Genomic DNA, 16,283 nt, shown 5'->3' on the forward strand with positions numbered 1-16,283 from the left:
GATTAAAACCCAAGCTACCAAATGAGCAAAGTGTTCCACAGCTTTCTGGAATGACCCGTCACCAGCTTACGCCTTGTGTTAGCTACGACATGGAATGAGCGCTTGGACGCTTCCCGGTGTCCCCAGAAATTCAGATGAGGGGTAAGTCCTGATGCAGCTCCTTCAAGAACTAACTAGCGTTATCAGAACACTGGTCCCATGAGAAACACACGTGCAAAGGATTCTCCGGATAAGGGGAACGATGAAAACTCATAGATGAATTATAATAGATGATGCAGGCATCTTTTGAAGATTTTATTCTTAAGTAATCTCTACACCCAACACGGGGCTTGAACTCACAACCCCGAGATCGAGAGCTGCAAGGCACCCCCCCAGCTGAGCCAGCCGGGCGCCCCGACACGAGCACTTGGGTGCCGCTCTGTGATGATTACAGTAATGAGGGTGCTTCGTAGAGTAGAATCACCGGACAGCATTTTCACGAAGCCGTCTCCGATGGGTGGTGAGCAGAGTCTAACCGCCTCCCCGTCACTGGCTGAACAGAAGGAAGCCCGTGAAAGTTGTGTCATCGTCCTCATCCGCAAACAAGCCGTTAAACCTCTCCCCTCCTGCCACCTGCATCCACACCTCGTCCCCCAGCTTCAGGGGCAGCACGATGCCACCGGACGCCTGGTCCTCTGAGCTCATGTAGCCGTCCTTGGTGTGCAGGATTTTTACCCCATTTTTGACCAAAGCTACCTGAACGTTCCTGGAGAAGACAGTGATGTGGTAGGTGAAGTAATAGACCCCGGCAACATGGCAAGTGAATTTCCCCGTGGCTACATCGTAGTGATTGAATTCGTTGTACAGGATCTTATCAAATTTAATGGGCGCATCTGAAGCCGGAAACTTGCTCAGTACCGTGAGGCCCACCGTGAAAGCGCTTTTGGGCAAGACGGGAGTCTCGCCGATTTTCCCTTTTTCGCCTCGGTCCCCTTTCCAGCCTCTCATCCCCCGGACTCCCGGCTCCCCCTGGGGCCCGAGGGGCCCAGCATCTCCCTTGGGGCCAGGCTTTCCGACGGGGCCCATGGGGCCAGGTAGACCAGTTGGCCCCGAAGGCCCAGTGTGGCCCTGTAGCCCCTGAGGACCAGTGGGCCCCACGTCGCCTTTCTCCCCCTTTGGCCCTCGAGGGCCAGTCTCCCCCTGGAGGCCTTTCTCTCCCATGGGACCCACAAATCCCTTGGGCCCGTGTTTTCCTGGGGGTCCCTGGGAGCCTTGATCGCCTTTGATGCCTTTGGCTTCGACTTTTCCGTCTGTTCCTAGGCGGAGAAAGAGAGAATAAAGGAAAAGATGACTTGCGACACGTCACCTTGCAAAGCCAGCTTTGGCTTTTCTCGAGCACGCGGAGGAGATAAAGCAGTGCAAGTACAGTAGATGCTCCGGCTCCGAATGTTACTTTACTCCTAAAGCGCGTGCGTGGCATCCACACCCGCTCACACGTGCGTGCGTGCACACAAAACCCCTTCATACTCCTGTCCGCTACGGTGGCGTTGCGGTCCACATTAGAAGTTCCAGCTCCTTACCCGCCACAGAGTCGACTCTGGCCACTACACACGACCGACCCTTGGGCACAGGTCTTCGGAAAGGCAGACGAACTCAAGCTGCCTCCAGTGACCCGCCACTCAGCTCTCGTTCTGTGACATCTCCTAAAAAAGCCCCTCACGGGACTGAACAGGCCCCTCAGGCCCCCCCCCCCCCCCCTGCCCGGCTCCTCCAGCCCGACTGGAGAGCTGTGGTGAGGAGCACGGGTTCTGGAGCCAAATGCCAAGACTCCTTCCTGTCTCCTCCACGCAGGCACAGCGGGACAAGCCAGTCAGCCACCTACACCTCCGATGCCTCATCCGTAAAACTGAGACAATAATACCACCTCATTTATAGGCTGTTGTATTGAGTCGATATGTGGAAATCGGGGCACCTGGGTGGCTCAGTCGGTGAAGCGTTAGACTCCTGGTTTTGGCTCAGGCGATGATCTCACGGCTCAGGAGTTCGAGCCCCGCACTGGGCTGTGCGCTGACAGTGCGGGGGCCCGCTTGGATTCTTGCTCTCTCCCTCTCTCTTTGCCCCTCGTGCACGCATGCTCTCTCTCCCTCTCTTTCTCTCAAAATAAATAAACTTAAAGATACGTGAAAAGATGGGGCGCCTGGGTGGCTCAGTCGGTTGAGCGTCCGACTTCGGCTCAGGTCACGATCTCACAGTCCGTGAGTTCGAGCCTGGCGTCGGGCTCTGTGCTGACAGCTCAGAGCCTGGAGCCTGCTTTGGATTCTGTCTCCCTCTCTCTCTGCCCCTCCCCACCTCATGCTCTGTCTCTCTCTGTCTCAGAAATAAACATTAAAAAAAAATTTTATTTTAAATAAATAAAAAAAAAAAAGATACGTGAAAAGCACTCAGAGCAACCTGGCACAAAGTGTTTGCCCTTGAGACCATTCTCTCTCCCCCCATCAGTCACAACTGGCAGAGCCCTCCTCACCCTCCCAGGCCCAATTCCAGCGCCACCTTCTCATGCACTGTTACCAGAAGCCCGGAGTCAAACTTTAGCGTCATTCCCCAGCGTCCACCCACTAAAACAGGCTTCAGCAAACTACGGCCCATGAGCCAAATCCAGCCTCACGCCTGTTTTTATCCGGCCCACAGGCGACGAATGGTTTGCATTTTTAAGTGGTCACAAATAAAATTCTGCCCTAGAAATAATGCTTAAAAATTATATAAAATCCAGCTTTTAGTTTTCATGGAGTTTCGCCGGAACACAGCCCCACTTACGTCGCATCTATGGCTGCTTTCCACTACGGTTGTGACCATATGGCCCGGGAAGCTGAAATTATTCACTATCTGACCCTTGACAGAAAAAGAATCATGAACTTCTAGAGATCAAGGGCCGTGCTGTCCTTATTGCTGGATCATCCTCAGAGGCTACAACGGCTACTTGTCCTTGGTGAGCGCCAAATGCCTAAGTCACTGACGGCTCAGAATTAGAGGGTGGTGAAACGGAACACGATTTCTGACCTCGTTCTCCTTTCTCTCCATTCATTCCATCTTTCCCTGGACCACCAGGATGTCCTGGTTCTCCTAGGTGAAAGAGAAGGAAATAGACAAGGGTTAGAATCCTAATTCCGCGTTTCCTGAACATCGGTCTCAATCGGGGGTATAGACCGAAGAGTCCTGGGAGTGTGCCCCCACCCCCACCATGCACACACTGTCTTTGGCAGAAGTGCCGGTGGAGAGAGGCAGATGTGAGTCGTGTAAAAGAAGTGAATTATGAAATGAATTGAGTGGACGTCCCAAGCACCCAGCTCCAGGAAGACAAGACAGGAAGGTAATATGTGCACAGATGATCACAATTACGTTTTCCCCTCGTGAATTGAACTTGGGTAACGACTGACTGTTGGAGGCACTGGGTGCCTCACTTCCGCTCTTTTTCTATCTTGTGTAGAGTGGGGTGGAAGGTCCACTAGCCTCCTGTGAAAACACAGATGACTGTGGTTACCTGGCACTATTGGGGACGGAAGAAAGGATTCTGGAAGGATCTCTCCAGCACTTTAGAGTGGTGGTAGATGTCACCCATTAAGGTGGCATGGCCGGCCCCACTGGGAACATCAGGGGAGTGAGGTTTTGCCGACCACACATGAATTTTGAGCTCAGAACAGGCAACCCTGAGCTCCAACTTCCCATGTTGTAAGTCAACATCTCTGGTATCAAAGGCAGTTCTTGCTGTAAGGAAGGACAGTAGGAGCAAAAGTGGAAGGAATCATGAAGACACGAGTGTATCCCGTGTATGTGTATGCACACACACAGCACACACACTGTGGTCCCAGTGGGAGGGGAAGGTAGAGGAACGGAGTTCATCAAGGTTGAGGTTTGGCCATTTACTTGCACTGGGCTGTTGACTACCCAGAAATGAGACTGGTCCAATGCCAAAAGTGACATGGGCTCTACTAGAGATGTCATCCATCGGAGACCCCGCAGAGCCCGTCTGCAGGGCAGTGGCAGGAGAGATGGCGGGTGGCCCTCTGCTTCATCCAGCCCACCCAACAGATCTCCTGGATTAGCAAATGCCGTGAGCACAGAAACACCTAAAAACACCAAGACTTTCATTCAGCTCTACAGCTGACTCCCCATACGAAGTAATTTGTTCTAATATTCATTTCTCCAAAACTTAACAAAGGCTTTTTAAAAACCCATATTCCAGGGGGGCCCGGGTGGCTCAGTCGGTTAAGCGACTGGTCACGATTGTGAGATCGAGCCACCCACCCATGCCAGCACGGAGCCTGCTTGGGATTCTCTCGCCCTCTCTCTCTGCCCCTCCCCCCACCCTCTAAAATACAATAATCATTTAAAAAATCCATATTCCAACAGCATTTGCTGGCAAAGCACCTTTTAGTTCATCCTGAAGTTACTTTCTGTGTATCATTTCAACCGTTTTTAAAATAGCCAGAGGAATATCTAATCTTCTGACAGGATTCTGAAATAGCAAGAGGGAGGAAAAATGACCGTGGTTTGTGCTCAGGTTCCCCACAGAGTCCTGAAATGTCTAATTTAATTGGGGTGTTTCTATCAATGACTGATATCTCATGGTACAGTTTATAATTGGGATGAGATTCATTCTAATGAATGTAAATGTATATCCCTATGTCCCAAGTCTTAAAAATCTCTAGGTTTTGGTCAGACATCTTGTCAGATGTCTGACTAGTTCATCATTGTTTTCTCCCACTCACACGCACTGGAAAAGGTCACGCTAAGAAGAGAAATGACAGCACTATTTTTGTGTGATTCTTGAACGTCTGCCTCATCAAGTCGACCTTCAATCTTCGATTTCTTTGCAGAAGTATTTCGGACGCCCACCCGTTCGTGAGAGTTCGACAGTACAATGTGAAAGTCCCTCGGGCTGGGCACACGTAACCACAACACGCCACAGTACACGGACGGGCGATAAACGTGTGAGGGCTCTCGCTCCTCCCACAGCACATGCTTCCGACTTCACGTGACCTGTCCAAAGGGACCACGCGAAGCCACCCAAGACAATTCATATAGGAAATATTTTCAAAGCTCAATTTTTTTCATCAAAATTTACCTTTTATTTTTTTAATTTTGTTTAATGTTTTATATCTGAGAAAGAGAGAGAGACTGAGCGTGAGCAGGGGAAGGGCAGAGAGAGACGGAGACACAGAATCCGAAGCAGGCTCCAGGCTCCGAGCTGTCGGCACAGAGCCCGACGCGGGGCTTGAACCCACAAACCGTGAGATCGTGACCTGAGCCCAAGTCGGACGCTCAACTGACTGAGCCACCCAGGCGCCCTCTAAATTTATATTTTAAAATGTCAATTGGAGTTTTGATGTTTTCCCCCTGTACCCAGATAGACCAATCTGCTTACGTTTCAGGTATGTGACCCTACGGTCAGACCCAGGCTCAAGAACCAAGCCTGTCAGTTGGTGTCATGGAATCCACTCACGTATCCTGGCTTTTGCAGATCTCCTTCCCAGAGGCTGCATCCTGACCCCAGATCCCCAGACCCTGGGGCAGGTCCCAACACCTGAGTCCCGCCGTGTGGCTTCAGTGACCACCTGCTGTGGTATTCTCTGTCACGCCACGTCACCTGCCTCACCGTGTGGAAAGGCCCTAGCTCTCCCGCGCAGCGCAGCCAAGCGCTCTCTGCTAAATATTTGGCGATCAGATTTCTCTATATGCTCCAAGTGCCAAAGACCCACCATACGTGCCATCTGAGGCAGAAAGAGCTACACCATGTGCTTCCGAAGACGGCCTGTAGTATCAGAGGTGATGGCCCAGGAGCAGTTGTCCCCACTAGATGAGGACGTCCGGGGGAGGGGGAGCCGTGTTGGTCTTGTCCTGCATGGTACCCCAGAATCTGGCCTGGAGCGGGCTCTCGGTCACTGCTTTCTGAGCAAGGGGTGCCTGAATGAAGGAGGGGGAGCGGGCAGGTGATGACTACACTGGTGATGAATGAATGAATGAATGAATGAATGAATAAGAGGAACGGACGGGTACATGGAAGGGTAGCTGGAGGCCACCAAGTGGTGAGTACCTGCCTCTCCCTTGTCGCCCTTTGCTCCGTCTCGTCCATCTCTCCCGGGCAAACCATTGTGACCGGGATTCCCAGGGATGCCAGGGTGCCCCTGCCTGCACGTGTCCTGTGCGTTCACGTTTCCCATGCAGATCCCGCCGGCGAGCAGAAGCAACCAGGTCCTCATGTTTCAGATGATGGAGCTGAGCTGAGAGAGGGAAACACAGACCAGAAGGAAAGGCCTTTGTTTCTGGGGCCACAGACACAGCCTCTGCTCCTTGCCGTGGGGCACGGGCCCACTCCCTATCGACCTTGGACAGGATGGCCAAGACCGGTAAGGGCAGAAGCCGCTAGCAGACGAAGCTTCTCACAATCAGAAGGCCATCGTTCTTGAAAGGAACTCACGTGACTGGGACCACTCTGAATGGCGAATGGTCAAGGGGAAAGCCGAGTTCCAAGTCAAATACTCGCATTTACCATTCCGCTCCACTTGGGGCAAACCGCTTTTTGGAGCCAGAGAAGGGAATGATACTCGCTTCTCGGCGCTGCTGTAACAACCAAGGTTGACTACAAAGTGCATGAAAAGCACATGTTCAACAGTAAAGCAAACACAGAATTAGCATTTGATCCGGCAACCCCAGTTCGGGGTAGGCACACACAAGAGCTCGAAGCAGAGACTCCGACATACTTGGACACGCGTGTTCACACCAGCTTTAGTCACAGGAGCCCGAAGGTGGGAACAACCCACACGGCCGCCCACATGTGAATGAACAAGATGTGTTTACACACACGATGGGATGCTCCTCAGCCTTGAAAAGGAGGGATGTTCTGACACATATACTACAACACGGATGAACCTTAAAGACATTGTGTGACATGAAATAAGCCGGACGGGACCAATACTCTCCGATTCCACTCGTATGAGGGCCCTAGAGTAGTCGAATTCACAGGGACACAAAGCAGAACAGTGGGAGCCAACGGCTGGGGGGAGGGGAGGGGAAGCTAACGGGGACAGAGTTTCGGGTTGGGAAGATGGAAAAGCTCTGAAAGCGGACCGCGGAGACAGTCGAACAACGTGAACGTACTTCATGCCACTGAACTGGATGCTTAAAAGCAGGTAAAGTGGTAAGTTTTATGCAATGTTTACTTTACAATAAAAAATAAACAGAATGAAAAACAGTAAAGCATTCCACGCTGTCCTACTGTGATGAGACATATGCTTTGAGTTAGATTTTTGACTCTACAGGAAACCACCGTGAAGGGCACACACACACACACACCAAGGAACAGGCAGTTTGCGAATAACACCTTCAGGCCCCACTGTGAGTTTTTGATTTGCTTTCCAACCCCATCGGGAGCGAAGGCCACGCCGGGTGGTGAGGTTTGCGATGAGATCTAAAGGAGCAGAGCAGCGAATCCGGCCAAGTGTTCTAGGCAGAGAGAACACGCAGGCAAGACCCTACGGCAGTGTGCACACAGGATTCGTGGGACGCTCTTGACTACATCAGATCTCCCCGGGAGGGGGGCACCACACCGATGCCTCTCTTTCACGGCACCATAGTACAGGGCTACCCTTACGTCACCGTATGACTGAAGTCTGCATTTTTGTCCTTACTGTACTCCTAGTGCTCAGTATTAAGCCTGCAGCATCGTGTTGAATAAATATGCGTTGAATGAAATGCATGTGCCATGGCAGACACTTTAGGACATAAAAATAATAATAACCTGAGAATCGTGTCACACAGAGGACGGGTTAAGACGGCAGCGGAGTAGCCTGAGCTCGCTTCATCCCTCGAACAGTCGAACACAGCTAGATGAATATCAAATCATTTGAACACACGAGAAGCCGATCTGAACTGAGAGGGCCGGGCTGCACAGCTAGAGCTAGAAAAGCAACCCCAGTGTGGACGGCGAGAGCCACGGAGAGTTGACCTCGGGGGAGAAAAGAACGTGTGTGCTGTGGAGGGGAGGGAGCCCTGATCACGGAGAGAGGAGTGAGAGAGAGAGAGAGAGAGAGAGAGGGAGAGAGAGAGGGAGAGAGAGAGGGAGAGAGAGGGAGAGAGAGAGAGAAAGAGAGAGAGAGAGAGAGAGGGAGAGAGAGAGAGAGAGGGAGAAAGAGAGAGAGAGAGAGAGGGAGAGAGAGAGAGAGAGAGAGGGAGAAAGAGAGAGAGAGAGAGAGAGGGGAAGAGAGAGAGAGAGAAAGAGAGAGAGAGAGAGAGGGAGAGAGAGAGAGAGAGAGAGAGAGAAAGAGTGAAGGTGCACCTAAGGGATCTCAGAGGAATAAACCTTCCCCAAAACCACTGGGAAAAGAGGGGCTAACCACCACAAGCTTTTATGAGCTGCAGAGCGCCAAGTCTGAAGTTACGCAGGTCAGCGCCATCACCAGCTTTGCGCCGGTGGGCCTGGCGGTGCCCCAGTGGGGAAGGAGTGTGGAGTGCGGCGGCCCGAAGTGGGCAGCACGGTCTGAGGATCTCTTGGGTTGCACAAGGAGAGACAGTTCCCTGGCTTGAAGTGCATTTGGGAGAGGTGGACTGGCCTCTCCTGGGACAGAAAGACCCCGTGGGCACCAGCCTGCCGCTCTATTCACTGGCATAAGAACAGAGATGCCAGCTGAGGGCGGCAAACCTTGGGTGCCGGGTTTTGGCTGTGCTTTGACACCAACTCCAAAAAATTGCTAGAACTGATACACGAGTTCGGCAACGTCACAGGATATAAGATCACTGTCGAGAAATCTGTTGCATTTCTATACACCAATAAAGAAGCAGAGGAAAAGAAACCGAGGCATCGATTGTGTTTATAATTGCACCAAAACTCATAAGAGACCTAGGAATAAACCTAACCAAAGATGTAAAAGATCTGTATGCTGAAAACTATAGAAAACTTATGAAGGAAATTGAAGAAGATGCAAGGAAATGGAAAAACATTCTGTGCTCATGGATTGGAAGAAAAAACATTGTTAAAATGTCAATGCTACCCAAAGCAATCTACACATTCAATGCAATCCCTATCAAAATACCACCAGCATTTTTCACAGAGCTAGAACACACAATCCTAAAATCTGTATGGAACCACAAAAGACCCCGAATTGCCAAAGCAATCCTGAAAAAGAACACCAAAGCCAGAGGCATCACAACTCCAGACTTCAAACCATATTACAAAGCTGTAGTGATCAAGCCAGTAATGGTAATGGCATGAAAACAGACATACATCAACGGGACAGAATAAAAAGCCCAGAAATGGACTCACAACGATACGGTTAACTAATCTTTGGCAAAGCAGGAAAGAATATCCAATGGAAAAAAGACAGTCTTTTCAACAGATGGTGCTGGGAAAACGGGACAGCGACACGCAGAAGAATGAAACCGTACCACTTTCCTACACCACACACAAAAATAAATTCACAATGTACGCAAGACCTAAATGTGAGACAAGAAACCATCAAACTCCTAGAGGAGAACACAGGCAGCAACCTCTATGACCTCTTACTAGACATGTCGCCAGAGGCAAGGGAAACAAAAGCAAACACGAACTATTGGGACTTTATCAAGACAAAAAGCTTCTGCACAGTGAAGGAAACAATCAGCAAAACTAAAAGAGAGCCTACGAAATGGGAGAAGATATCTGCAAGTGACATATCAGATAAAGGGTTAGTATCCAAAATCTATAAAGAAATCATCAAACTCAACACCCAAAAAACAAATAATCTAGTGAAGAACTGGGCAGAAGACACGAATAGACATTTTTCCAAAGAAGATATTCAGATGGTAACAGACACATGAAAAGATGCTCAACATCGCTCATCGTCACATGAATACAAATCAAAATCCTGATGAGACGTCACCTCACACCTGTCAGAATGGCTAAAATTAACAACACAGGAAACAACAAATGTTGGCAAGGATGTGGAGAAGGGGTGTAACCCTCTTACACCATTGGTGGGAATACAAACTGGTGCAGCCACGCTGGAAAACAGTATGGAGTTTCCTGAAAAAGTTACAAATAGAACTACCCTACCATCCAGCAACTGGACTACTAGGTATTTACCCGAAGGATAAAAAAATTCAGATTCAAAGGGGCACACGCACCCGGATATTTATAGCAGCACTATCAACAATAGTCAAATTAATGGAAAGAACCCAAGTGACCCTCAACTGATGAACGGGTAAAGAAGATGTGGTATAGGGGCACCTGGGTGGCTCACTCGGTTAAGTGTCTGACTTCAGCTCAGGCCATGATCTCATGGTTCGTGGGTTCAATCCCCACGTCGGGCTCAGTGCTGACGACTCAGAGCCTGGAGCCCGCTTAGGATTCTGTGTTTCCCTCTCTCTCTCTGCCCCTCTCCTACTCATGTTCTGTGTCTTTCTCTCAAAAGTAAACATAAACAATTTTTTTAATTAAAAAAGATGTGGTATACACACACACACACACACACACACACAATGGAATATTACTCAGCCATCAAAAAAATGAAATCTTGCTGTTTGCAATGACATGGATGGAGCTAGAAGATATTATGCTAAGCCAAATAAGTCAGAGAAAGATAAAAACCATACGGTTTCACTCATTGGAATTAGGAAACAAAACAGATGAACATATAGGAAGGGGGAGAAAGAAAAGAGAGGGAAGCAAACCATAAGAGACACTTAATGATAGAGAACAAACTGAGCGTTGCTGGAGGGAGGAAGGAGGGAGATAGGCTAGGTGGGCGATGGGTATTGGGGGGCACTTGTGATGATGAGCACTGGGTGTTGTATGTAAGTGTTGAATCACCACTATGACACCATATGTTAACTAACATAATTTAAATTAAAATTTGGAGAAGAAAATAATAACATGAGGCTAGTGAAGTCAGAACCCAGACCCTTATACAGCACTGAAGGCGACGTCCATCCGCACAACCTTTCAGATAAAGAGAAAAGACGTTCATATCTTAAACTTAGTGATCTCGTGCCGAAAATTCTTAATAATCCAACATTTGTTTGCCAAACATATTAGCCATGACATTATCTGTCATAGTGCAAAAGTGTGTACTGCATAATGTGCTTCCATCCGTGCTGCTTGGGTATAATATTATGTAGCCCCTGAAATAATTATGTAGGTCATGTAGAAATAAAATATGTGAAAGATATATGTTGTGTTTAATTAAACAAATTTTTTTAAATTTATTTTTCAGAGAGAGAGAGAGAGAGAGAGAGAGAGCGCGCGCGCGAGCATGAGCAGGGGAGGGGCAGAGAGGGAGGGAGACACAGAGTCTGAAGCTGGCTCCAGGCTCCGAGCTGTCAGCACAGAGCCTGACGCGGGGCTCGAACTCACAAAATGCGAGATTGTGACCTGAGCTGAAGTCGGATACTTAACCGACTGAGCCACCCAGGCACCCTGATGTTGAATTTTTAAAAAGTAGAATAAAATGGCATGTGCATTATGAATTACATAGGTACCCATGTAATTCTATATGCATGTCGACAAAAACTAGGACCAAATATATCCAAATGAATATGGCTGCTTTAGAAGAGCAGGGTTATGAGGGTTTTTCCTTTTTAAAAAATGCTTTTTTACAGTGTCTATTAAAATATTTCTAGATAAATAGTAAAACCAGCTAGACTTGTCTAGGATTATATCGCCATCTTATGGAAACTTCTAAATATCACAGCGTCCAGTTTGATGGCAAAGTATTTTTAGACAAGAAAATACAGATGTTTCCTTTTGAAGTCACAAACTTACACCATTTCAGGAAATTGAATTGTTTTCTTAGAGCCAAATTCCATAAATAATCTACACCATCCTCTTTTGTTTAACTCAGAAGTGACTGGTCATAGTTGAATCGAAATGGCACAGACCAACCTCTGCTAAAGGGTCTATATTTTTCCTTTTAAATTTTTTCAAAATGTATTACAATTATTTCAATAATAAAAAGATCTCAAGATCATAAAGGTATCAAGTTGGGTTAAACTCCATTTTGTCCTCCAGCTAGGGAAGAGCTAACATCTATCCTTCCGCAATTTTTTTTTAATGTTTATTTATTTTCGAGAGAGACAGAGCTCGAGTGGGGGAGGGGCAGAGAGGGGGGAGACACAGAACCCGAAGCAGGCTCCAGGTTCCGAGCTGTCAGCACAGAGCCCGACGCGGGGCTCGAACTCACAAGCCATGAGATCATGACCTGAGCCGAAATCGGACGCTTAACCGACTGGGCCACCCAGGCCCCCCTGTCATTTATTTCTCTGGTTTTGAGCACTTGCTTAGACCTCAAGCCTAGCACACAGACAACCTTCAACAGATGACTGTGAATAACCAAATATGCTCTGCTCCCAAATAAGCAGGGAAATAAGCTATGGCACTATCTTTAATACGAAAATTGAGAAGAGGGACATGAGGGTTTGCACAAGGAATACAGTAGGCGTTATATTAATACGTCATTTGTAAAAATAAAAAGTTGTGTTTGTGCTTCTTACAAAGCCATAAATTGGAGGGGCGCCTGGGTGGCGCAGTCGGTTAAGCGTCCGACTTCAGCCAGGTCACGATCTCGCGGTCCGTGAGTTCGAGCCCCGCGTCAGGCTCTGGGCTGATGACTCAGAGCCTGGAGCCTGTTTCCGATTCTGTGTCTCCCTCTCTCTCTGCCCCTCCCCCATTCATGCTCTGTCTCTCTCTGTCCCAAAAATGAATAAACGTTGAAAAAAAAAATTTAAAAAAAAACAAAGCCATAAATTGGATCCTCAGTTTCGTTAGTTCAGCCCACAATTGATGCACTCAATTTAATTGCACTATGTGTCGTGGAATTGATGCACCTTTTAATTCCTCTACGTGTTTCTCCAGAATGCGCGAGAGCTAGGAACGCTTCTCTCCCGTCCTTCCCTCCCTCTTCCCCCTCCCTTCTCTCACCTGGATCACTGCCACCCCCACCCCATCTCCACACTGCACCTAGACTAGGGAGCACTTATTAGGCGCCACCCTAGGTTATAAGGACAGCCACTGCATCTTTCTGCTTGCTTATTTTCAGTACATCACCAACAATTATTTGTTGAATGATTTAAAAAGAGAGAGAAAAAAAGAACTTTCGAAAGAAATATCCTGGCTCCAAATGTGTGCGACGCAGCCTTTGGGGGTGTGGCTCGGTATTAAATCTAATCCGTGTCGATGCCTTCGGTGGAGATCACTAGTTTCTCCAACCCCCCCCTCCTCCCCTTGCTCCCCGTAATAGAAATTTGAGGCGGCATGTGGCTGCCCGCAGTGGACATTTCCCAGCCTCCCTTGCAGAGGCCTGGAAAATACGAGGAAACTGGATTCTGGCCGGTGGGAATGAACAAGAGGGATCTGTGCAAAGACCACAGGCTTCACGGGGAGGAGGGCTGCTCTACCCTCCCCGGGCCCCTTGCCCCTCCCTGCGGCTGGGGTGTGCGTGGGTGGGTAGGGGGGCTGGTGAGACGTCTTGGGACTCCTTGAAGGAGAGCCACCCTTCGGGGATAGAAAATCTCTGGTCCCTGACGGCCACGCAGACCAGACCCACCCCGCCGGCCCGTCTCTGACACGAGAGAGAAGTACATCACTAGCCTGCTGGAGCCACTGTTATTTGGGGTCTCCCTCCCTTCTGCTAAGCCCACGTCTTGACTAACGTGAGGCCCCTGCTGCCACAGGGGTGAGCATTCATCCCAGCGAGGAAGGTCGGTGGCCATGTGTCGTGGGCCCAATCGGCAGAGTTGCTGAGCACTCGCTGGATACGCAGCCCTCCAGGCGATAGATTAAACAAGCGACCACGGTCCTGCCTGAGCCGGATCCATGTGAATCACAGGGAACAGACGCGACCCTCCCACCGAACGCCCAACCCGCGGGGCCGAGGACCCTGGGATTCTGCTGTGATCTCCTAGACCTGACACACTGCCCCGGGGGTGGGCGGTGGGCAGAGGGACACAGACCGCAAAGGACTTTGGAGCTACGGTTTTTTAGACCCCCCCCCCCCCCCACAACAGGTCCTGACTGGGTTTCTGGGTTGTTTCTCCTTTGCCTGACCGACACGGTGCCTTCACTACTGAACTTCTGGTTAAGGTCACTCGGTTTAATAAAAGACCTGCCAGAATCGAGCTGAGCGGCGCACAGTGGGTCTCCCAGCCTCCGAGCTTCTGCTCTGCTTCTTGCGTGTAACACGCGAGAGAAGAAGCAACCCCGAACACCCCTCCCCGACTTGACACTTCATGAACCTAAAAATCAAAAGATTGTCGCTCATCGAGTACCTTTTCTTCCACATGCCCTGCACATTGTATTTCTTCTTTAACGTATGTTGAGGGGCTTGTTTTCAAGCTACGCCGTGTAAGTGATGAAGTACGGCCATCCGTATAAACATGCACACGCTCAAATTTGTGCCAAATAATCTACGAGCTCCTCTAGAAAGCTCTCGGGGAGGGTCTACTCTTACGCCTTCTCCTGTAGCTTCATCCCTCCTCCCAGCCAGTTTGCAGGGTTCTGGCAGAACCCTGTTCGCCTCTCCTGTTCACCTCTTCCGCAAGAATGAATTCTGAAACCAGCGTGCTCCTTTCCTGCCCAAAACTCGGCAGACAGCTGCCTACCTCGCCAATAACTAAGCACGATCGTCACACACGGATTAAGAGCTGCTTTAGGACTCCCATGCCTTAAATCAAAACCAAAGCAGCGGTTTCCTAACGCACTTACCTGAACCCCAGGGCCACGGGCTGCATGCAGGTGCTGCACAAACCAGGAATCAAGGGCTCACTAAATAAAATCACGCCTTCCTGCCACATAATTCCCTAGTGGATGTATCTGCAAAACAGCAGGAAGGGGAGGGAACCGAGTAAGGCACAAGATGTTTTGGAAGAGCTTCAAAACTTGCAGCCAGACTGGAGTCAGGTAGCATCTTCTAGCACTATCTGTTCAGAAAACTCAGCTCTTCACCCCCCCGTCCTTTTTAATCAAGGGAGAGAAAGCGAGGTACACTTCCGAGTCTGGAAGAAGGAATCCCCCCAGCCGGTGTCTTTCCTTAAAGTGACGTTTATGCCTTTGCTTCGGCCGCCTCCCCGCTGACCTTGGGCCAATTGCGGGCCAACAGGACGACAGATTACTGGGATTCCAGATCCCTGGAATGGATTTCATTTAACGAGATCTCTCAGACTTCTGCGTGGGTCCTGTGATTGTAGACACCGTGTGTACCTTGGTATTTAACGCGCGTTCTCTTCACACACACACCACCTGCCACTGAAAGAGGCACGGTGCGACTATTTTTTGGACGCCACGTAATCATTAACGTTTCATTTTGCCCCATCAGAGTTCATTAACATGGATCTCTAACTGAAAAATAGCCTCAGGAGGACAAACGTACACAACGCTGTTTTTCAGAGGCTGTTGAGAACCAACTCGGACAACCTAGCTGGACTGCAGAGGCCACACAGAGAACGGGGGATGCGGGCTGGGCAAGTCCCATCGGACAGAAGTAACACCCTCTCCACTCGCCAGGCGTCCGTTCCTCATCTGTACCGCAGGCAAAGCAACACCAGCCTCACCGGGCAGGGCGGGATTTCCTTTGGCAACCGAAGCTAATCTGCTTTCTCTTCCGTCGGCCCGTAGCCTGAACTCCTGACCCGTAAACGCACCCGGACACCTCCGGTCACTTCTTAGTGGGAGGAGGGCAGCCCGAGCGTTGACCCCGGGGACAACTCCTCCCTCCTGCTGTGGCTGCCCTTCCCCCACCCGGTGTCACCCTTGTCTTCCCCTTCTCCATCCCTGTCTCCTCCCCTGTCCTCTTCCTCTGCCTGTTCATGCTCTGGGGGTGATCCAGGGCCGACCCCCTCCTTGGGCTGTCCGCTCTCGGCTTCCTTCCCACCCGCACCTCCCGCTCTCACCTCTCTCTGGAGCCGCAGCGTCCAGCGGGTAGACCAGAAAGTCACACGGGCCCCCCGCCAACCCAGCCTCTCTTCTCTGCATCCGTCGGTGGCACCAGCACCCGGCCATCACCCCGGGGCAGGACCCGGAAACCGCATCTCGTCTCCACAGCTGCGTGACAGGCTCACGGCTGAGCATCCTTCACCTGTGTCCAGCCTCGCCCTCTTCTCCAGCGTCTCCGCTGCTGGACACGGTCTCCCAGGTCACCCCTGGCCTGGTGCGAAATCCACCCTTTTCCCCGACCCCGGATGAGCTGAGCAAATCCCACACGAGCCGAAATCCCACACAATTTCCTTGCCTTCCATTCTTCGGCCACGAAACGAAATCCCAGGACCTCACGCCGGTTGGCAGG

The 16,283-nt window shown here is 50.1% G+C and overlaps 1 protein-coding gene across 1 annotated transcript; it reads right to left on the minus strand.

Annotated features, from left to right (window-relative positions):
• Positions 1–281: 281 nt before the first annotated feature.
• LOC106988937 (complement C1q and tumor necrosis factor-related protein 9A) lies at positions 282–15,861 on the minus strand. The gene is made up of 4 exons (XM_015087411.3): positions 14,708–15,861; positions 6,071–6,257; positions 3,037–3,099; positions 282–1,295 (listed from the first exon to the last, which is right to left on the minus strand). The coding sequence occupies exons 2-4, from the start codon at positions 6,234–6,236 to the stop codon at positions 526–528; spliced, it is 999 nt and encodes a 332-aa protein (XP_014942897.1). The 5' UTR covers positions 6,237–6,257; positions 14,708–15,861; the 3' UTR covers positions 282–525.
• Positions 15,862–16,283: the final 422 nt, after the last annotated feature.

The sequence above is a fragment of the Acinonyx jubatus genome, chromosome A1 (genome assembly GCF_027475565.1).
Source record: "Acinonyx jubatus isolate Ajub_Pintada_27869175 chromosome A1, VMU_Ajub_asm_v1.0, whole genome shotgun sequence".
In the NCBI taxonomy this organism is placed as follows: Eukaryota; Metazoa; Chordata; class Mammalia; order Carnivora; family Felidae; genus Acinonyx; species Acinonyx jubatus.